The 22,982-nt window shown below is 35.3% G+C and overlaps 1 protein-coding gene across 3 annotated transcripts in view; it reads right to left on the reverse strand.

Moving 5' to 3' along the window:
- Nucleotides 1-494: 494 nt before the first annotated feature.
- Nucleotides 495-22,982, reverse strand: part of LOC150091705 (uncharacterized) — a 77,539-nt gene continuing 55,051 nt past the window's right edge. For 2 of the 3 annotated variants that reach the window (XM_090385261.1, XM_090385269.1), the window contains exon 3: nt 14,950-16,089. In XM_090385261.1, coding sequence (XP_090241387.1) covers nt 16,074-16,089 — 16 coding nt within the window. In that variant the 3' untranslated portion in view covers nt 14,950-16,073. Of the gene's footprint in view, nt 795-14,949; nt 16,090-22,982 lie in introns of those variants that run through there. The other variant, XM_090385279.1, reaches the window with a different exon arrangement.

A 22,982-nucleotide genomic window follows, 5' to 3' on the forward strand; every position in this document is an offset into this window, starting at 1 on the left:
AAAATATTCCATTTGTTTTTATTTTAGTTGAACAATATCCACCATGAAATGATGAAACAATATCCACCAAAAAATAGAAGGACAAGCTCTGCTAATTAGGTGTTTAATTAAAATAATACGAAAATGTAAGAAAGTCCAGTTGTTATTACCATTGCATTGCACAAAGTAAAGCCTCTTACTAAAGAAAGTCTCAGAGAAAATGGCATTTTAAATTGGTACTTAACGTAATATGAATGTGTATTTGTCTTCCTTTCAGTGCCATCTGTTACCATATAGTGACGTCATGTTGCCATGGAGACGTTCGGTACAACACAAGCAGTTTTAACTTCTTTTATTCGTATATATTGACAAATACAGCAGCCTCTGGGCTCAGATTGTTTCCTTCACAAAAATACTATTGTTCATCAAACAATCAAATTCACATTTCGGTTAAACACTACAAAGAACAAATAAATTCGATAAGTTCTTTTCTACACCTACAGCACTGCATACTGTAAGTTTTTGTCAACAAAGGCACTACATTATATACAGTACAAGCACATAGCAATGCAGCGAAAGTGATAAAATTCGATGACATTGTTTCTTTTTCTCTTTTCTACATCTAGGAACTCTACAAGGGTTTCTGTATATCTATCGCTATAATTTCTAGCGAGGACGGGTGAAACTATGATTGGCTATGCTATTTACTTACTCTGACTTGGCTTGCCATCTCTTGCTTTCTTTTGTTCCCCTTTGCTTTAACTTTGAATTTCACATTAGTTTCTCGGCAAAGAAAGCAAGATAGTTATTGAGTACTAAAAATAAATAAATAAAAGTCTTTTTCGATGTTTTAAATAAATCTTTTGAAACATATTCATCAACTTAGAGTTTTAAATTTATATACAATCAACCTGAAACAATATCAGATTCCTGTTTCGAGGGTATAATAATATAACCTCGGAACAGAATAAAAAAACAAACTTTTCGGTTTCGGTTTAGAAAACAGCATTCAAAGAAATAAACTGATATACGTTTTGCATTATTTATCCATGACTTTCATACCTGTGAAAATGTTGACATATTTTGCCTCTACATTTGCTCTTACATTTTTAAGATAAAGTTACAGAAACTCTGTCATTTATTCATATGATCGCCTTTTCAGAAAAAGAAATAATTTCTCTAAATTCTAGGTGAACTTTTACCTCGAACTATTAATACATATATTTTCGTTAATGGAGCCACACATATTTATTCATATATTCAATGCTTTGGTGGATACACTCATTGGTGATTTATACTCAAATTATATCTGGATACATGCAGTTGATATTCATACATTTTGAACACAGAGGAGCATTAGACATTTATGGAGGTTGTTATATGCCCAGGAATTTATGGACGTGTACAAATATATTCATATATACGTGTGCTTGTATATTTATAGAAATATATTTGGCTGATTTGCTAAGATGGATCTATTCATAAGAATATTTACAAATAAATCCTCCCAGACATATATTTATTCTAGTCCTGATGTGTAGTGAATTTAATTTTCATGTCTTATAAGGAAAATATCTGCATTGCTACTTTTTTTTTAAATTTTCTGATTACCTTAAATCTCTGAAACATTTTCTTTCAGCCGATTTAATAGAAAAACGTAAATTCCTCATTAGTATTATTCCAGACGTTTACAAAATATGGTGATTCTTTTACCTTTACAAGCCTATCTAGCGATGTGCCTCGATTTTCGTAAGCCACTAACTGAGTTGCACCAAGGTAATCCCTCTATTTAAAATTTTTGCTAATATTTCTTTAGAAAATTGAGTAATAGACCTAGCATTACTTCTAGGTCTTTGTAGATAGTTTACTACTGTTCGGCTATGACACTGATTGCAGAAACTAATAGTTGTGTAATCAGAGGATATCAATCAAATCTATGCAACAGCATTAACAGTACTATTATTCTGCTAAGAAAACAGAAACCAGAATTCTCAACTTTTAGATTTTTATTGGTTCCTGTGACGGGCAGAAGTCTCTTGCATTTTTACAAAATCGTGGAGTACTGCACGGATCTTTCCTTAATTCTCAATTATTGGCTATTTAGATGGGCTAAATGACCTTTTTGTGATGCAGAAATTCTAATATCTCTTTTCTGATATGTACCAATCACACGATCTTTAAACAAATTTCTTTAATAATTGCAAACCTCTGAATAATGCAGATGGATACTTCTTGAGAGGGCTAATTCTTTAAAATTAAATCCAGAAAAAAGTATAAATATTTATTTTCATAATTCCACCAAAAATTAATACATTTAACTTGCAACTTCTGGCTTGGTCTGCAGTTTTATACTTCTGGTTAATTTAATGTGTTTAATGTGTCCAAAAATCCTAGAAGAAATTATGATTCATAAAACGAATCTTTACAAGTCTCAGGTCTTAATAAAGTAAACACTTAAAATCTGGCACCCTCGGATATTGTGAGAGATGCCGAATTTTAAAAATTTCCCAATTTTAGAGAGGATACCTATCGGTTGAGCAGTTTTAGGACAACTCGTTAGAAAAACTTGCCTTTCTAACGAGTTGTCCTGGTATTGCACTAGTTTCAACAAATGGCTTTAGCTAAATTACAACTTTGAAAATTGATTTCGTATACCGCATGGCAGCTCACATCGAACAAATTCTTTACAACTGTTTTGTCTGCATGTTGTCACTAGCGATCACCTAGCTATTTAATGAGAGACTATTTAGTCCTGAAACAGGCTGTCACAGTAGGTCTCATCTTTTAAGATCATTGCATTATCTGTTGCAGTTCAAATTCTGCTGGCCGCAAAAACAGATTAAAATACAAAATTATCCTGCAAGCATCTTATAAAGAGAGAATGTGAATATTGCTGTTTGCTTGGATTCTTTGCAGGATGTTACAGATTTTACTAATATATTTTTGCTATCACCAATTTACCTTGTATACGTTATAGCGACGTTTAAGTGTGCGCCTATTGTCCGATCGCCTCACACCAAAAATGCAAAAAAGTGTGACCAAAGGAGATCAGAAAAATTTCAGAGTCCTTGTTTTGAAGATATATTCGGATTAAAATATCTACTCTTACTCTGACTGATTTCTATTATAATTAGCCTTGTTACTGTACTGTTGCTTCGAAATCTTTTCTAGACTTATCTTTAACTTCCCAGCCAGACCACAGAAGTGTACTCCTTTTTAACTCAACTGAGTTCTAAAACTAATTTCCTCTACTATTGTTACTTCAGCTGTGCATATTAGCCATTTAATTGAAAAAAGATAGATTTCTTTCTCCTTAGATCATTATTCTGCAGAGAATTAAGGCAACTTTACGCTCTTCCTCTTGTGACCAAGTCACTCCTTGCATTCCTATACGTTTTAGTCCAGTTCTTATGAAGTTATTGATCATTATGTTTGTATATTTGTAGAATTTCATATATACTTGTAAGCACTGTGCTAATAATTGTAAAAAGTTATTTTCTTTGTCAAAAATGGTTTCGTTTACCATTAATATTTTCATCAGTAATCCACTAATCAGAACATAATGAGATTATTTAATTTACCATTTTCGGTGAGATCATGATATGAAAACATCGCATTTCACTGTTTTAGTACTAATATCATTTTGTAATATTAATTTATAACGCTAATACTCAATAAGCTTCGTTTTCCTCAACTATAGTACACTTTTGTGGTTGTGATTAGCATAAAAATACAAACGAAATTCTCGTGTTCTAATTTGGACTAACTTTTAAAAAATTCCTCTCTAAATTCATATTCTCTACACAAACCTTTTGCGCTTTCATTATATTATTGTATTAATTGCTCGCTAAGATATGATAGATACTTTTTTTTTCTAATGGAGTATTCAGGATTGAATTATTTGCTTACATCGCTAAAATCCTAACTACTTCTGAAGATATATAAAAGTTACAAAGTTACAAGACTATTTCTCAAACTTGCCTCCCGTTTAGTACGTCAACCATTACTGTAGCAGTATTAATGTTCTTCCTCGCCTCTGAAGAATCTCTTCGCCTTACTTTACATTCTATCAATTTAAAGTACCACATTTGCAATGTGTGTTTTTGTTTCCTCTTCAATCTTTCCTCTGTTATTTGCTGCATTATCAGTCATGTCTTCTGGACAGTTTGGCTTTTTTGATACCTCATAGATTTTAGAATGACGTTCTGTTATCCTTCCTGATTTCTTAAAACTTTCTCAAGTACGCTATATTATTAAATATTATTTTTCTGACAGTCCTATCAGTTTGACACCTTCTGAATGGTATTTTGTAAGCCATTTAATATTCTGGACCATTACACTTTCTTATAGATTATGTACATTCATTCTTTCTCTGCTCGTATTAAAATGAAAATGCATGCAAAGTATCCAGCTGTCTTCGCCAGATTTTCAAAGCTTCATTTCATATTATTCATCTCTGGATTACTTCGAATAGCTCTATTCACATTTATTTTAACTTTGTTTATTCTTTATGCAGTATTCATAAATATTTGTCGACATTTTCTGTACAATAAGCATATGCGCGTAGATATATTTAAACACAAAAGTAGGGACTTCGTGAAGATTTACACACACAGCTATTTATGAAGATATGTTTGCAGATTTATTCAATGCACATTGCCACATTTATGAATTGTCGACTGTTCACAACACATGCCAGTTGAAACTTGTAGAATGGAGTTTATATTCATTATGTTACCTTCTTTAAGTTTGATACGCTGATTTCAAAATTTACATAATTATTTCCCTGGTTGCATTAGAATTTTCTACAAATTGGAAAGAAAGGAAGGAAAACGTTTTTACCTTAATTCGTAATCTTAATTTAATATATTCAAATAACAGCATGTGTGTTCTTTTTTAATAAGATGGACAAAACTCAATTAAAAGGAAGGACACAAGAATATCAATACAGAAGTGAACATTTATGCAGATGCACAAGATTCCTTGGAATAAATTCTAGATCTTGTCAGACGTTTCACTTTTCAAAGACCGGAAATAATCTGCTAGCATGTTTACGTTCTACCTTTGGAGTACTTTCTTTTCATTTCTTTTATATCTTGGTGAAACCCCTCACCATACTTCTTTCTGACAACCAAATTTTTCCAGGAAAAAAATCTTATGTGGGAGCACAAGAAATGACTCATCTTATATTCAAGCTCATCTTATATTCTAATTTTTGAAATATATTGAGCATATTTTCAACTTTTCATCTAACAAAACGCCCAAACTAACCATATAATACACTGATGCCTTGTAGCCTTAGTTTGCTTTGTCTCAAAAACAAAACAAACAACTTTTGATTGTTCTGTACGAACTAAAATAGTACACAGAATGACGCCATTTTTTGTACTGTGCATTCTCGACATTTTTGGATAGTTCTCTGTTGGCAACCATATAGTAGAAAATCAGTGATCGTAGGTTAACAACCTTTCAATAAAATGTGAAATATTTTTGAGCATTTATTCAACAAAAAAGTATGATTTTTTACGAAAACTGTATATGATGGAGTAAAATGGATGTCATTTTGAAGTCAGCGTACACGGATTAGTAAAGAATACATATGATAGTCAAACTCCAAAACCATTCAACTTGTTCAGTGACAAGACATTATGCGAATACATTAATGACAATGTAATTATATTGATATACTTAGAAATATATATACATATTTATGCACAAATACAAGGTCCCAAATCCGAGATAGTTTTAAGAAATCCATAACTTCGTTGGAGGTACTTCAAGTTAAACACATGGAAAACATTAAAGAAGTTTTTGTAGTTCTTCCTTTTTCCCTTTTGGGGTTTTCGCGCACTTTGGCCTCAAGTTGACAGTTTTCAACTTCCTTCAATTTATATTCCTGTAAGGTGCGAAATGTGACAAGTGCTAAATTGAATTGGCAGCAACGAAAGCCACACACCAGATATGTTGGGTAGAATGAAGTTGCATTAAAATGCAAGTCTGACTTTTATGAAGTTTTTAAAATGTACCCGGACTTTGGAACATTCTGAATTGTCGCCGACAAGCTCAGTGCGATATGTATGACTCTTGTATTGAGTTTATAAGGCAGAGAGAGAGAGAGAGAGACAGATAATACTGATTTTTTCTGTTCTTCTACAATTAGGTGAACGTATTTCATTGATATGAAGTGTTTGCTAACTGTTTTCCAAAGAGAAAAATGGAATTATAAAGGAAACTGTGAGGAGTTGAAAAATATTTTTTGTAATAAAGATAGGTAGAGCAGAACCAGGGTATGTCTGCCGGGAGCAACTATTGATGATGTCACCAACAGACTGTCGGATTTTAAAGGGGGTAAAGAAAATATTATTATTCATGTGGGGACAAACGATATTAAACGTACACGATCTGACGATTTGTTGGAAAAATACAGGACCATGCTGAGGAAATGTCGCGAGCTAGGCCATAATGTCTATGTGTCTGCAATTCTGCCCAGACACGATAGGAGGGATTATATGTTAAGAGCCTTGTGGATTAACTCAAGACTTGAAGGAATCTGCAAGGCTTTAGGGGGTAAATTTCTATCAGCATGGCCCACACTTGTAGGTAGAAGGAATTTGTTTTGTAGAGACGGGATACACTTAAACAAAGGTGGTGCAAAAGTTTTTGCCAGTATTATTGAGGATACCTTAAAGGCTCAGGGAAACTGCTAGTTAGGGGGGATGTGGGTAATACTGACACGCGTTTATCTGATAATATTGGTCAATGTAACTCTTGCACATACCTTAAGAGTTCTTATCTGTTACCCCAACTGGACGTATTATCTAGATGTTCTGGGGGCAAAGACGTTTCACGTGAGCAGGTAGCTAATATCAGGGAAGAGAGCCTAAAAAACTTCAAGGGTTGTGTTAGGGTTGTTAAATATACAAGAACAGTAAATCTTAATTGTTTATACAGTAACGTTAGAAGTGTCGTCAATAAAATGAGCGAATTCGAACTGCTGGTTAAAACAAGTAACGCAGACATAATAGGGCTTACGGAGACGTGGTGCCACCCGGAAATTGGGGATGATGAGTTTCAGTACGGCTTGTATAATGTATTTAGGAAGGATAGAGTAGATAGAAGGGGTGGTGGGGTAATGCTTCTTATCAGAAGCAGCCTGAGTGCGACGATAGCTTTCCCAGATTCAGACATTTCACATGCTAGTATAGAGTCTGTATGGTGTGAGATAGTTGGAAACAAAGGTACAATGCGAGTAGGCGTAATCTACAGACCAGGTGATTGTGAAGACTATGACAAAAGCCTCTACATGCAAATGGAATGGGCAAGTAAGCGTCAATGCCTTATTATGGGTGATTTCAATTTGCCTCTAATTGATTGGAGTAAATGGGAAGGAAACTCGACAGGGGAAACAAAATTTTTAAATCAACTAGATGACTGTTATTTGTATCAACATGTCAGGGAAAGTACTAGAGAAAAGAATATCCTAGACCTCATGATCACACATGAATCAGATGACATAACAGGGCTGACAGTAGAGGAACCAGTAGCAGGAAGTGATCACGGAGTTCTACGGTGGATGATGACGAGAGAGGTAGCAGAAGTAAAAGGCAAAGGAATGGGTTTTAATTTCAGAAAAGGAAATTACGATGCCTTAAGGTACTACATGGCCTCTATTAACTGGGTAGATATCGCGCAGAGAATGAATACAATTGAACTGTGGTACGCTTTTAAAACATTAATCACAGATGCCTTGAATGCGTATATACCATTAAAAAAATACTCCACGAGAAGGGTTCCAAGTTGGATGAATAGTGAAGTTGCCACATTACTTGAGCAGAAAAAGGTGGCATGGAAACGTTACAGAGCAATAAAAAGTACTGAAGCCTATAACAGCTACAAGGTGGTGTGTAATAGAGCCACAGAAAAGGTTCGACAGGCAAAGGCAGTTTATGAGAAATCACTAGCAAACAGAGCAAAGAGGGGGGATAAAGAATTCTTCACATATATAAATGCCAAGAAGAGCAGGACAAACCAGATCGGACCTTTACGTAAGGGAAAGGGGATAGTAATAAATACACCAGCTGCCGTTGCAGATGAACTCAACAGTTATTTTGCATCGATATTTACAAATGAAAAGCCTTTTGTGGCAATGGGAAATTGTGGGAGCGAAGTTAAAAAATATGTAATTAATGATATTGAAATTTCCCAAGATTATTTAATGAAAAAACTTTCGAGCCTACAGACTAGTAAGGCTCCTGGAGTTGATGGAATATACCCTATAATCTTGAGAGAGGCGGGAAGCGAGTGCATTGAACCACTGAGGCTGGTTATGCGAGCATCACTAGACTCTGGGGAGATTCCCTTGGATTGGAAAAGTGCAAATGTATCTCCCATACATAAGGGTGGCTCTAAAAGTGAAGTTGGAAATTATCGACCTGTCAGTCTGACTTCAGTAGTAGGGAAAATCATGGAGGCATTGATCAAGGGTGGAATTCAGGATCATTTGGATAGAATTGAAATTCTCAAGGATACTCAGCATGGTTTTGTAAAGGGAAAATCATGTTTAACAAATCTGGTTCGCTATTTCGAAAGGGTCACTCACGAGTTGGATTTAGGGAATAATTTCGACATTGTTTATTTAGATTTCAGCAAAGCTTTTGACTCAGTCCCACATGAGCGGTTGCTTTATAAGCTGGAACAGGTTGGAATCACTGGGAAAATCCTTAGATGGATAGAAGGATGGCTTCAGGGCAGGAGGCAGAGGGTTGTGATAAATGGCTATTCCTCAGATTGGGTTGATGTAAGAAGTGGGGTTCCCCAAGGATCAGTATTAGGACCACTGTTGTTTTTAATTTTCATAAACGACATTGATGAAGGGATAGAGGGCGTGATGTCTAAATTTGCAGATGATGTTAAAATTGGTAGAGTAGTTAATGATCACTGTCAAGCTGAGCTTCTTCAGAGAGACCTAGATAGACTTCAAGAATGGTCAGAAAAATGGCAGCTGTGCTTTAATCCAACAAAGTGTAAGGTATTACACCTGGGAAACAGTAATCCCAAAATAACTTATTCACTTGGTGGAGTTCAACTAAACCCAGTACTGGAGGAAAGGGACTTGGGTGTTACGATACGGTCAGACATGAAATTCTCTGAGCATTGTAAACAGGTTGCAAGGAAGGCCCATGGTGTCCTATCGATGATCTATCGAACTTTTGCAAGTAGAGATAGGGACGTGATAATCCCATTATATAAGGCCTATGTTAGACCACACTTGGAATACTGTGTTCAAGTATGGAGACCGCACCTAAAGAAAGACATCGAGCTTCTTGAAAGGGTGCAAAGAAGGGTAACTCGCCTGGTGAGATCGGCAAAAGGGCGTCCTTATGAAGAAAGACTTCGAATATGTGGGTTGCAGAGTTTGGAAACTAGACACCTTAGAGGAGATTTGATTGAGGTGTTTAAGGCTCTGAGAGGCATCAGTAAAATGAATGAGGACAAAATTTTCAAGATTATAAATGATGCTAGAACTAGGGGACATAAATTCAAGTTACGCGGGGAAATGTTTAGATTGGACTGCAGGAAGTTTTATTTTAGCCAGCGAGTTATAAATTACTGGAATAAGTTGCCTTCATGGGTGGTAGAGGCCGACAGTTTGGGGAAATTCAAAGGTCATCTGGATAGTACTTTCGGGTAAGGGAAGCGCATAGGATGATAGGATTAATTTCCTTTTTATTTAATTTTTAATTTCATTTTATTATTTTTATTTATTTATTAATTATTATTATTTATTTATTTAATTTTTGTTTTTATCATTGTTTTGTTCGGATTTTTTTTTTTTTTTTTTTTTGGCTGGTGCAGCATAAGCCATAGGCTTTCTTGCACCATACGGCCGTTACTAATACTAATACTAATACTAATATCGCTTTACTTTTTGCTCTTCAGTTTATTTTTCTTTTTGTCAGTAAGAAAAACTGGAGTAGCTGTCGTAATTCATACTACGCTGCGTTTTGACTCCTGGATGGATAGAAGCCTAAAGTACTTTGTCTAGACGAGTTTTTGTGGGCGAGCACATTCGTTAGTCTATGGATATTAATCAGATGATCCAATTACTGCTTCATTTCAACCACGGATTATATGCCGTTATTTGTTTCTTGAAGACACGCCGGTTTCAAATTTCTTAGCACAACATTAACTAATAAATCACATCACAGTAAGTATAAAATTAACATTACATAAATGTTTTTGAAGAATAAATCAAATTCTGGAGACAGGCAGATATAATCCAGATTTAAAAACGAGCACTGAAATAAAAATCAAATAAAAATTTTATGCGGCTTTTTTATAAATTGCAGAAAGCAATAATGAAAGCAATTTTTACTTTAATGAATGAATTTATTTAAAAAAAAAACACTTAACTAAATAAATAAATAGATAAAAGCTGTCACTGGTAAATGTAACCTTTATATACTTTCAAAATTAAAATCGGGATATCCAGATCCATTGTATTGGATATCCAATACAGATCTGGATTTTTATCGTATATAAAAGAGACCAATTGCAAAATTAAAATTATCATGAAAACTTTTGGAATTCTCCAGAACTTTTTGAAATTTCAGTCGGCTTAATATGGGTTTAACCATATGCTGAATTTAAATTGCCACCGAAATTTAAATTCCCTTTTTTAAGCATTATCATTGGCATCCATCACAGAAAATTCAATAAAGGAAATTTCGTTGCACACAGAACTCCACAATATCGGAATTTCTATTTTAATATTATGCATTTTTAATCTATTTTTTATTAGGAAAATACACAGATGAGAAATTCCACTGCAAAAATAGTACTTTCTTAGCGTTTTTCGTTGTATTTTTCCCCCAATCTAAATTGGCTGTTTCATTTGAAAAAGCACTTGATTCGCTAGCACAAAAATTCTAAAAGATATTGTTAAATTAAATCAATACGAACAAAAATCTCACTGAGTAGATTTTTATGACAAAAAGTACATATGTTTTGTTTTCCTCGCGTGACTCGAAAAAATATTGTTTTTAAACGTGGCTGTAGTGCAAACTTAATTTCTTAGGCCAGCTGTAGACTTTGACGAAGTTTAAGTTTACTGTAATTGGTCAATTCATATATCCATAATGCAAGTTCAATAGAAACGTTCAGAGCAAGAAGTTCAAGATCCCATCATCGTGATGTTATATAACTTTTGGATGCAGAGATTGCTTATCAGCTGAGATTGTAGGTAAAAAAAAACGGCTTCCGTAGCCAAGTGGTCAGGAAAGGGGGTGCAGTAGCACATGCTCTTTGAGTAGACCGGGGTTCAAGCCCCTTGACTGCTAAATACGGTCGCTCTGCCAACCCGCACAGGTTGTAGGTAGTGAACAGTAATTAATGTTTCCAAATCAGCAGCTGACGTGTCGGAAGGTTCATGAGGGACGGTAGCGGTTGATAAATGGTAACAACCGCTATGAAGCATCAATACGTGCAAAACAGACGTGCCATTAAGCTTATTAGATCCAAAAGGTGTCATTATTCAGAACCCAAGGCGTGTATCCAGTGAATGCCATAATTTTACATGTGCAGCCATTTTGAAGAACCAAAATGGTTGCGTATGGAACTACTCGTATCACTATAGCATTTGATAGGCTGCAATAAAATCGATCTCCTGCACAATATTAGTGCAGAAAATAATTTTTCTCTTTAGCGAAGGAAACGTGGTGTCACCTTGAGGTAGAGTTGAAGAGATTCAGCATGCATCTGAACCATCCACATTCTCGCTGGTCAAAAAAATTCAAGGTCCTACCACTACGTGTACCCAAAATTGACAGCCACTCAGCTAAGAAATCGCAGGTAAATGCCCTCAAATTAGCTTCTATTGAACCTGGCGTATAATTCTAGCACTGATAAAAAAAGTATCGAGACAGAATGCATTTCTCGGATAACTCGCTCAGTGAATGGGCACACTTTTGAAGAACTCCTGACATGCTATTGCATATCTATTCGTGAAATGTCCGAAGAAGAAGAAGGTATTTCTTATGTTACACATCAGAATATTTTAATTAAAGAATTGGAAATAAGTCGCATCGTAACCAAGAGTACCTCTGCACTGGACTAGCTTGTTCAGCAGTTTTTAGCTAAAAGATGTTTTTCACAAGACAGCCTCTACACTCGCAAGAACATGGCTCTCTATGACATTATTCTGTTTCTTGCACTTGAAAAAACCTTGAAAGATAAAAGATATATAATAGATATGGAAACAAACAAATGCCACAAAGCAGCTTTAGATGAACCAGTAAACTGAGTTTGAGAGGTTCTTCTAGTACTGGTAGGAACGATGGGATTAGTATATGCGTGCTGAAAGAGCCTACTTGCAAGAGGATTAACCTCACATACCTGTAGGTAGAATATGCTAGTTTTCACGGATTCAGTATCCTTTTAATTAGCTCCCATTTAGTAGAGGATGTCTACATGCCGTTAGGAAATCATTGACATGTGGACAAAATTCCAGCAAAACTGTTCATGGGAATTTTCCATAGGAAATACTTCTGCAGTTTAATTTTTTATACTTTTATTTTACCTTACCAATTAACAAAATTAAATGATATCTGAAAATCGTAAGAGGAAAAACCTGTGGATGATAATAATCATCCACAGGTTAGCAAAATAAGAATAAGTTTACTCTTATGTACATATCTTAATTAATATACATAAAGTAATAACTAAACATAATACTTTGTAATCTGTTATTCAACATACTTCGTAATCTGATATTTCTGTTCACTGACATTTGGAGGGGGGGTTGTAAAATCTAAAAGAGTAAAAAAAGATAAGTGTCAATCAGTAACAAAGAACACGGCAAGCAAAAATTGCAGCTAACACGATACGCGCAAGTGAGATACGGAGTAAAAAGTTTACGAAGTTCAGATACAGGAATGAAGAGATTTTGAACGTTTATAGAGTTTTATTTTACCGTACTGTAGTTATGGTCTTCTTCGTCTTTTAAAAGTAAGCAGAAATTTTTAACAATTAAATCAAAGCTTGAGAATTTAAACAGGCTTTCAAAGAAAGAAAGAAAGCGGATCTTCGTTAGCAAGATTTTACAAGGTTGAAAAGTCAACTATAATAGAAATTAAAAACAACAAGGAAAAAATTTTAAAGTTCGCATTGAAACTTGATTCAGATGATGGTGAAAAAAAAAAAAAAAGAAAGAAAGAAAGAAAAATTATAGGAACTGCTAATGACCCATCCCTCTAATATGCTGTTTGTTGTTGGGGTCTGGGAGCATCAATGACTAAGGCCATATTGCTCCTTGCATACCGTCCGTAAATTGTATTCTGTGGTCGATTTTCTATTTGCTGGACGAAAAACCCGAGTTTCCGGGAGAAAGACAGACTAACCCAGTTTGAAAAGGCCCATAAAAATTCCTCCCGTCAATGACGGGACTCGAACTCAGGTCTTTTACACTCTGGATGGGGAGGATGGCGATTCTACCAACTGTGCTACCCACGAGGGCTAGGTACGAGCAACAAACTAAATGCTGTCGAACTCAACTACTCTTGCTGAAAAGAGTGAGCGATCTGGCAGCAAAGAAACGAAGTTCGAAAATGGTGCAGCAAAAAATAAGAAATTATATTCGTTAAAAGGCCTATACATGTGTGTTATTGTGGCTGAAAGTTCTATTTATTTTGTTACCTATAAATAAATATACAGTACAACTTAGTGTTTTTATTTCTAAACTTAATAAACCTTTTTTTTGTAGTCTCCAGAACAGTATTTTTGATAAGTTCGAAAATTCGAACAAATTGGAAGTCCGAACAACCTCCGGTCCCAATTAGTTCGATTTATCGACGCTCTACTGTATATGAATTTGAAATTGTATAATAAAAAAGCTCTTACAGAATTATGGTGTATACTGTATATAATATTCTTTATAATTTCACTTTTGCTTATTCGGTGACATCTTTTTTCCCCCTTTTGAATCAGCGAGTAGCCGTTTTTATTTATTATGGTAACACGTACAGACATATATATTTGTTTAAACAACATTATAGAGTAACAATTTATATTAAATCAGTGGTGAGTGCAAGTATAAATAAATTAATTATAAAACAACTTTGGAAAGTAAATTGATACAGTTTTATATTTAGAATATATTTTGTAATTTTGTTTACGTACCTGTGGCTCTGTTTTATGTATTTATTTGTTTACATCTTATAGGCTTTCCGCTGTGAATTATATCGCTTAAAATAAGTATCTTTCGAAAACAAGTTACGTGTATTAAAAATATTCTGTTTTTAGAAAAATATGTTACTTTCATTAAACAAGGCTGCTTTCTCATTCAACAGAATTTAAAGAATTATATCATTTGAAAATATGTTATTTACATAATTTTTGTTAATGTTATTGTTTTTCTTACTTTGACTATAAAAGGAAGTCGAATGGGTCAAGGGACATTAGTAATGGCAGTTGCGTTGAGGCTTCGCTGTATTTTAGTGATAAACACATTTTGTTATTCTGAACTTGATGTCAGTGTATAAACTTTTCCATCCAAAGTTCTAACCCACATCCCTTCCAACATTCGATTAGAATTCAGTTTTATGATGTTTAATGGACATGGATTAAGTTTAATTAAGACGTATGGTAGACGTATGTAAAATGCTAAAAATTTGGCAAATTACGCATTAATTAAATTACTGTTTACATGAACATATTACAATATTAATGAAACCCAAAGTAAATAAAGTATTTTGTTCATCATATATAAAGTGAATAATTCCTAATTAATCGGACATATTTCTGAAATTCCTTACTGCGATTTATTCATCGAATTCGAAATCGCAAAAACTGCGAAACAAGCGAGGTTAATATCTACATAGGTTAAGGAGGAGAGGGAGAAATAATAATAATAAACTTTTCCTTTTGGTAATTAGTAAAGTTCTCTTCTCTTCTCATCAAGTCACTTCTAACATTGGACTTATTGGATTATTTCTACTTGACGTTTTTTTGCTAATCAATAAGTTTGTTTTGTTGTTTCCAGATGGCTTATCTATCTTATTAGCCATCTGTCGGTCCAGCAAGCAAACTTTTTTTTTTGATAGAATGATAATTATAACATCACTGTGTACAGTAGAAAGCTTAAATAAACAACTTAAATGTCTAAATTCGCTTCCAAATATTTCGTGCATTTAGGACGCTAGTTAATGGTCTTTATTTGCTGATCAAGTGATTTTGCTTTTTAAAAATATTTATATTTCAGAAGTTCAGTATTTTTTTTTTTTTCTTATTGAAGCATTGCACACAAGCAAACGTACAATTGACTTTGATTTCTGTGGTATCTTTGGAATATCACCCATAGTCATTAAAATGATCACATTTTAACTATATACACAAACACAGCGTCATATTTCATAGACTTCTGCAGAGAAGATCAAAACAACGAGGAATATCGAATCCACGATGTTTGTAATAGCCACCAGCACGTTATCACTTTAAATAAAAATTTTTATCCTAATTTTTCAGCAGTCTTTTTAAGCGAAATCCTTCCTGTAAAAACTGCAGGCAACCACACAGCAGAGTGCCCAAAGGTATGCATACATCTAACAATAATAAAAACACTGGAAATATTAATATGGCAGAGATACGCAACACAGGAAGGACAAAAAGAGATTGAATATATCAGTTCCTATCTTTCAGGAACGATAGGTCCATAATCATGACAATCTCTCAACAGTAGGTTCATATATCATGACAATATCTCAACAATAGGTCCATAAATCATGACAATATCTCAACAGTAGGTCCATAAACATGCACAATACCTCGAAGTGCTACGGGCCAGAATGCACCCTGAAAAAGCGTATACAAAAAGAACACTCCTGGTGTATATTAGTGAGTATAATTATAAGCTGGAAATAACCAATTATTAAGTATAGATAGGTAGACAGACAGACAAATAGATAGATAGAAAGAAAGTATAAAAGTTCTCTCTGTGTGTAAAGAGAACGATGACCTCTCCACCTTCATCCGGATCCTCTACAGGTGTCTGAAGCGCCACCATCAGAATTTACTACCCTTCTTATACCAAGTCTTCAGCATTACGTTTTCGGAATCCTGAAAGAAAAAAAAGAAAACAATCACTCATTTGAAAGTAATTAGGCAGCGCATGTCTATTTATCTGAAGTCATTACGGTTTTTAAAAATAAGGTAAAATAAATTTTAAATTAAGTTTAAAAAACGTAGTTTATGAGACAGCTACTTCTTTACACTGTCTTTTAAAAGAAATTCATTGTAGCATGTTGAAGATGCAGTGTTGTCTTTTGATCTAATATTACGAGATGTTGCTGTGTTTTAATTAATTCTTATATAATATTAATTGCAATTTAATTAATTAAAAAACTATCTTCCTTCATTCAGATTAAGTACGTTATCAAGCGATTTGACCATCAAATCGTGGACTTTTTCCCAAAAGTGCCGATCTCCAAAATTAGTTTTAGATGAGATATAAAAAATTGTTGTCTTGCATGACACAAAAGAAGTTAGAGTAATAATGAATGCATTATAGAAGTATAATGCCTCGCTTAAAGCTAACCATAAAATGACGGTGGAAATGGATCTTCCATAGGCACTAGTTTTCTGAACTGGTCTGTAATTCCCCCACTTTCTTCCAGACCAACCCGAACACATGCTGCAACCAGTAAGCATTCATTGTCCGTCCAACTCCTAACTCACAGAACCAACTTTTTTTCTTCTTAGTTCATCCTTTCTTCTTCTGTTTTCTGGAACAACCGTGTGTTTACTCAACCTACAACTCATATACGATACTAAGTACTATCGGTTTCGTGTTTGGGATTTTCATTAAAAAAAAACACTTTAAATGAAAAAACAAAGTTGCTAAAATTGTATTCACATTTGTTATTTAGCTCAATTCTTAATAGAAAAATTTTAACTAGGGCTCAAAATAGAAAATTTTACGAAACGATAATTGAACAAAAGACAGATAACGCGTATACATGGCACTACCAGTGCTAGTACCGAGTGTGTTCGATATACTCATTGAACCCATTCCCTTTTCATTACTGTGCTCCCATCTGTAATGCATCAATATTTTCAGAATTAAACCACCCTGTCCTCTTTAATTTTAGAATTAAACAAATCGGCGTCAATTCGTTCAAAATTCTACAGATAGCATTATTAATTCAGTCCTTACTAACGTGCGTTCCATTTATTTGCATACAGACACGCAGATCATCCAACGCCCAGTCCATGCAGGAGTTCCACAAGGGGGGATCTTATCCGGACTCCTCTTTACCGCCATGCTGATCCCTTTCTGCAAGGGTAGGGGTGATATATGCACTTATGTAGACGATAATAAGATTCTAACCACCATCCAACCATCAATTACTAACAGTGCAATGTGTGACCAGATAAATCATAAGCTTCGAGTTATTCAAGTACTTAGATAAATTGGGCTTGGCACTTAACTCACAGAAGACTGTGATGGTGGTGTACTCTCTGAAAAAATCACCAACGCTCGCACAACCAAAACTGAATGGCATTCCTATCCCAATTGTCAAAACTCATAAAGATCTGGGAATAACATTTGACACAACTTACATTTACGTCGCCTATTGACAAGATAAGCGACGTAAATGTCACATTTCTTGTCATTAGTGGCCGAGTTATTTCAGTGCTTTGAATAAGTAACGCTTCACTAGTGGAGAAGACTGATATTACTTATTCTCGGCGGATACCACCGCCCAGACGGCACCAATTCAAAGCTGATTGGCTTCTCATCGGTGGGTGGGTAGGTACCCGTGTGTTGCAACAGTGACATCCCAGTTATGAAGTATAAGTCCACAATATAAGAGATGCCTGATGGTGTGTAATAGTATAAATTAAGGCGACGATTATTTTGCATGAAGCATGGTACCCACCCACCGATGAGAAGCCAATTAGCATCGAAACGGTACCGTCTGCGGGAGCTTGATGTTGACCCAAACAGTCTTCCTTAATGGGGAAGTGTTGCCTATTTGAGGGAGTTATGAGTAACTGCCTCTTTCTCTTTCGACAACATTTCTTCTTTTTCCTCTCCTACTATCACTTTCCTCCACCTTTTTGCTTTCCTAAGTCTAATAGGGACGGTTTGTGGATAACACAGTGTTTTATCCCATACCGTCGGTGCCGTCTGGGTGGTGGTATCCGCCGAAAATAAGTAACATTAGTCTTCTCCACTGGTGAAGCGTTACTTATTCAAAGCAGTGCAATACTTCGGCCACTGTTATGAAGGTACTGTATTCACAACATGCGATACAATTAAAACGATGCCAATTATCGACTTACACAATTCACTACGAACAAAACATGGTGCAAATGCATTGACCCGTTCAATAATAATCACAGTATATTCGGCCATATTGTATAGCGCTGAACTGTGGGCGTCAGCCATTCATTCCTATCCATATTAGGAGAATATATTCTACTGAATTCTGCCTTCTGAAGTGGGCAAACAATAAACACCATCTATCCAATCAATTATTCTTCTTTCTTTCTTTTTATTCTTCTTTTAAGAAGAATAAAAAGTCTGTCTTTTTATTCTTCTTTTAATAACGATGGAACTAGACGAATCTTCTTGTTTTCGCCTTGGTTTTTGAATCTAAAGTTACAGGAATTAATTATCTAGCGCAGCGATTTTCAACCGGTGTGTCGCGGAGTTTGGGGGAAGGTAGAAAAGAAGCTAGAAAAAAATTGAGGAATAAAAAAAAATCGTCGAGGTAAATTTTGGAAGTACTGTACTGTACTGTATATTTTTCATGAAAGGCTGATAAGAATGAAAACAACAGTTTATTAATAAAAAGTTTTAGTAAAATTCCAAGAACCTCTGTCCCCGTTGTTCCAGGTCCCAAAATAACTCTGCAATGTACTTTTACCACCCTATCTTTCACCACCAGTGTCAGTCTTCAGTCAGCTGTTGTTCAGATCGGGTGTGTTATTCCGTGTGAGTTTGCACCAATGCATTTTTGTTTATTTCTGTTTCGTGTTAATTATTTTGTTATTTCTGAATTTAGTTGATTTTTATTTTTATTTATTTTAGGGCTTATTAGACATGGACAGATTTCTAATTAAAAAACGTAAGTTAGATGATGACAGTGAATCAAGTGTAGCTGGCATTAGTTCTGTAGAATAACACATAGTGCAGTTAGTATTAGTTCTAAAACAGTCGTGCGCCAGTACAATGAAGACTATTTGTCTTTCAGATTCTTTTCATCTGGAGAAGAACAGCCACGTCCTAAGTGTGTTGTTTGTGGCGAGAAACTGGCAAACCAAGCTATGGTTCCAAGTAAGCTGAAAAGACACTTTCACACAAAGCACTCACATTTATGCGAGAAACCAAATGAATATTTTAAAAGGTTTATAGCTGATCAAACACGCCAGGCTGAACAATGGAACAAAATCACAACTATTTCTGACAAAACTCAAGAAGCAAGCTATGCCGTTGCCGAAATCGTGGCAAAAAAGTGAAATCACATACAATTGCTGAGTCAATAATTTTACCAGCATGCTGTAAAATTGTAAATATTATGTTTGGCGAGGAATATGAAAAAGAGATTTCGAAAATCGCTATGTCTGATAACACTATTAATTGGTGTATATAAGGCATGTCTCAAGATGTTGAGTCACAAGTGATACACCCGCAAGTATTGCACTACCTCTGGCGGGTGCAAGAGTTTCGGTGGTAATTACACCGGTACAGGATGACAGTTGACCCAGGCCTGGTGCTAGTGATGGGCATCAGGCAGCAGCTGCCCATGTGTTGGCTGCACCCTGGTGACAAAATGGCCTGACACAAACAAAACAACACACATTAATATTAACACACATACACTTACACTTTTTCAGGCCCATTATGCAGAGGTTTCTGCACCATAACAGAGTACAAAGGTGGAGATGGGCTAACGCCTAGGAGCCATCCCGATACAAGAACGCACACGCACGCACACACACACAGTCACAAGTGATAACTAATATTAAAGAAGTCGATTTTTTTTCCATCCAGTTGGACGAGTCAACTGACATCACTGAAAAAGCTCAACTGCTAGCATTCAGCAGGTTTGTTTGTAATGGAGACATCATTGAACAGTTTTTATTTTGCAAACCACTTCCAGAAACAACAAAAGGTCAAGACATTCTTGGTGTTGTCGACAGTTATTTTAGTTCTCACAATTTGTCATGGAAATCATGCATCAGCATCTGCATCATAGAGCACCGATGGTGCTCCCTCTATGTCGGGAAGCCTGAAAGGATTCGTCGCACTGACCAAGCAAAAGAACCCTAGCATTGTTTTTACACTCTGCTTCCTGCACAGAGAGGCCCTCATTTCAAAATCAGTAGTACCTGAGCTCCAAAAAGTACTGGATAAGACAACCAAAATGGTTAACTATATCAAGAGTAGACCATTCAAATCGAGGTTATTTTTCAGCAGTGTGTTCTGCCATGGAAGCTGCTCATACGCAACTCCTGCACACGGAAGTGAGGTGCTATCTCGAGGACGGGTACTTTCAAGGTTCTATGAACTGAGGGAAGAGCTTATAATTTTTTTTACGTCTGAAGAGTCTGAGCTGACTGACCTGCTTAGTGATGAGACCTAGTGCAATAAAGTTGCTTTCCTAGCTGACAAAATCTTGAACAAACCTCAAACTTCCAAACCTTGAAAACTCTTAACATGAGTATGTAGGGAAAGAATGAAAATATTCTTACTTTTACTGACAAAATTAACTCTTTTAATGAAAAATTAACATTATGGGGAGCCAGAATCAAAATAGAGAACAAAGTTGAAATGTGTTAGCTGATAAAAAGTTGCAGACTGGACAAAAATCTTGTCGATTTAATTCTACAAAGTTTGTCACTTCTGAGTATAAACATTAAAAAGTATTTCCCGTCACTTGTTGTATCTTCCTTGGACTGGGTAAGAGATCCATTTGTGTTAAGTGCGTTGGAATCAGCAGAATTAACTGTTGCAGAAGAAGATGAGCTGACGGAAATAAGAAACGACAGAGGACTGAAACTAAAGCACTCAACAGATTTGTCTTCATTTTGGTTGTCTCCGTTATCACAAAGAAGGCGATTGAAGCACTTCTTCCTTTCTCTACATCGTATCTATGTGAGGCTGGCTTTTCTGCTATGACCACAATGAAGAGCAAGAACAGGTAGCGACTTCAAACATTGGAGGACTTGAGGGTATGGTATGCTTATCAACCATCCGACCTCGGACAAGAGACATCATAAGACATCACCAAGCACAGGTTTCCCACTGATATTTTTATATAAATGATATTTTTTTATAAATAGCATCTTTTTCAATGATATCTTATTTCAATAATTGGAATAATATGAACATAAATTTTAAAAATAAATCTTTTGAAATCCAGATCAATATTATTTTAGAAAATAACACAATGATTAGAATTTTAGCTATTGAACTTTTAAACACAATCTTAATACGCGTTTTTTTAATGATAAAATTTCTCCTTAAAAAACTAATGGTGCGCCTTGACAACTTTGGCACCTTTCTCACTGTGCTGCGAGTTTAAAAAGGTTGAACATCGCTGATCTAGCGTTATCTGTTGATTGGCTGCTTATCTAGCGTTAATCTGTTCATTATTACATCAGTTAATGAGGTTGAACGAACAGCTCATTTGACGCCATCAGCTTCTTCCAGAGCCCTGGGTTTAGAATCTGAGACCTCGCAATTATCAAGTTCTGCAACTGATACTCCCGGATGGGCCGGGCCAGCCTTTACGGCTTTTTTCAGCTACCGGTATAAGACTTTTCGCGTGACTCCACTGCGTTACTTTGACGATGCTGCTTCTTAAAATCAACGGAAGACTCGTATTAGACTCACTGGCCATTTCGATTTTGTAGGAGCCAACTTAATGTCTCCTCCCGTCACGCAAACTATACAGACGAAAGTAAACCACTCCTCTCCTCTTTCGAAAGCAACCGCACGCTTCAGGTCTAGAAACTGCATTCCCGAAAACCTTTTTCAGTCTCTCGAATCCAACTTCAGTTTTAGGCAGTCAAACATCCTGAGAATTGGAAAGAATCACTTTAAATGTGGATTTAATCAGCTAGTTAATTTAATTTGTACCATCATATAGTTTTTTTTTTCCTATTCTTATATAGCAATTTGGACAGTATTCTCACCCAGATGTGTAACGCTACAAGGAATGGCCTTGCTGGGTACAGTAATGTGTATGAACACGTGGTGGGTTTGCCATAGTTGGCTTGGGACCGCCCTAACTTAAGGAATAAAAAAAAAAGAAGTCGTAGCCTCATGTAAGAATGGTACACAGATTTGAAGGTTATTCTTCAAATCTGTGTATTATTTGAAGGCCTTCAAATCCGAGACTAGAGGAGTTTACAACTTCATTGAGTATATTAGCACAACACGTTGATATTGTATATATCATCATTCTTCTCTTTCTTGGTGATTCCCTTTTACTTCTCTCTCTCTCTCTCTCTCTCTCTCTCTCTCTCTCTCTCTCTCTCTCTCTCTCTCTCTCTCTCTCTCTCAGGGTAGTTCAGAAATTTTTTTTTTATTGCCTGGTGCAGCATAAGCCTCAGGCTTCCTTGCACCATAAGGCTAATAATAATAATAATAATATTGGGGTAGATAAAAGACATACTTGTTCTTATATCTCGTATAATGTAGATAAACGCAGTATCTGCTGGCTATGAAGTGCCATTGAGCCATGGCATTGACACAATAACACTGAAAAATAAAAGTAAATACCATTTTGTTTTTCGTATTTATTATTGATTTATATTTATTTTTTATTACTGATCTGTGTTTACTTTGCATTTATAACAACCTATGCTATAAAATTAAATGATACTTGGCGTAGTATTCATAAATCCACAGCTAAAAGCGATGTGCCACTCCAAAATTTGGTGTCATAGCCATATTTGATCTCATAGTCTCATTTACAACGAAAATGTTCCAAAGC

The sequence above is a fragment of the Mastigoproctus giganteus genome, chromosome 1 (genome assembly GCF_048544385.1).
Source record: "Mastigoproctus giganteus isolate SK-2022 chromosome 1, ASM4854438v1, whole genome shotgun sequence".
Taxonomy (NCBI): domain Eukaryota; kingdom Metazoa; phylum Arthropoda; class Arachnida; order Uropygi; family Thelyphonidae; genus Mastigoproctus; species Mastigoproctus giganteus.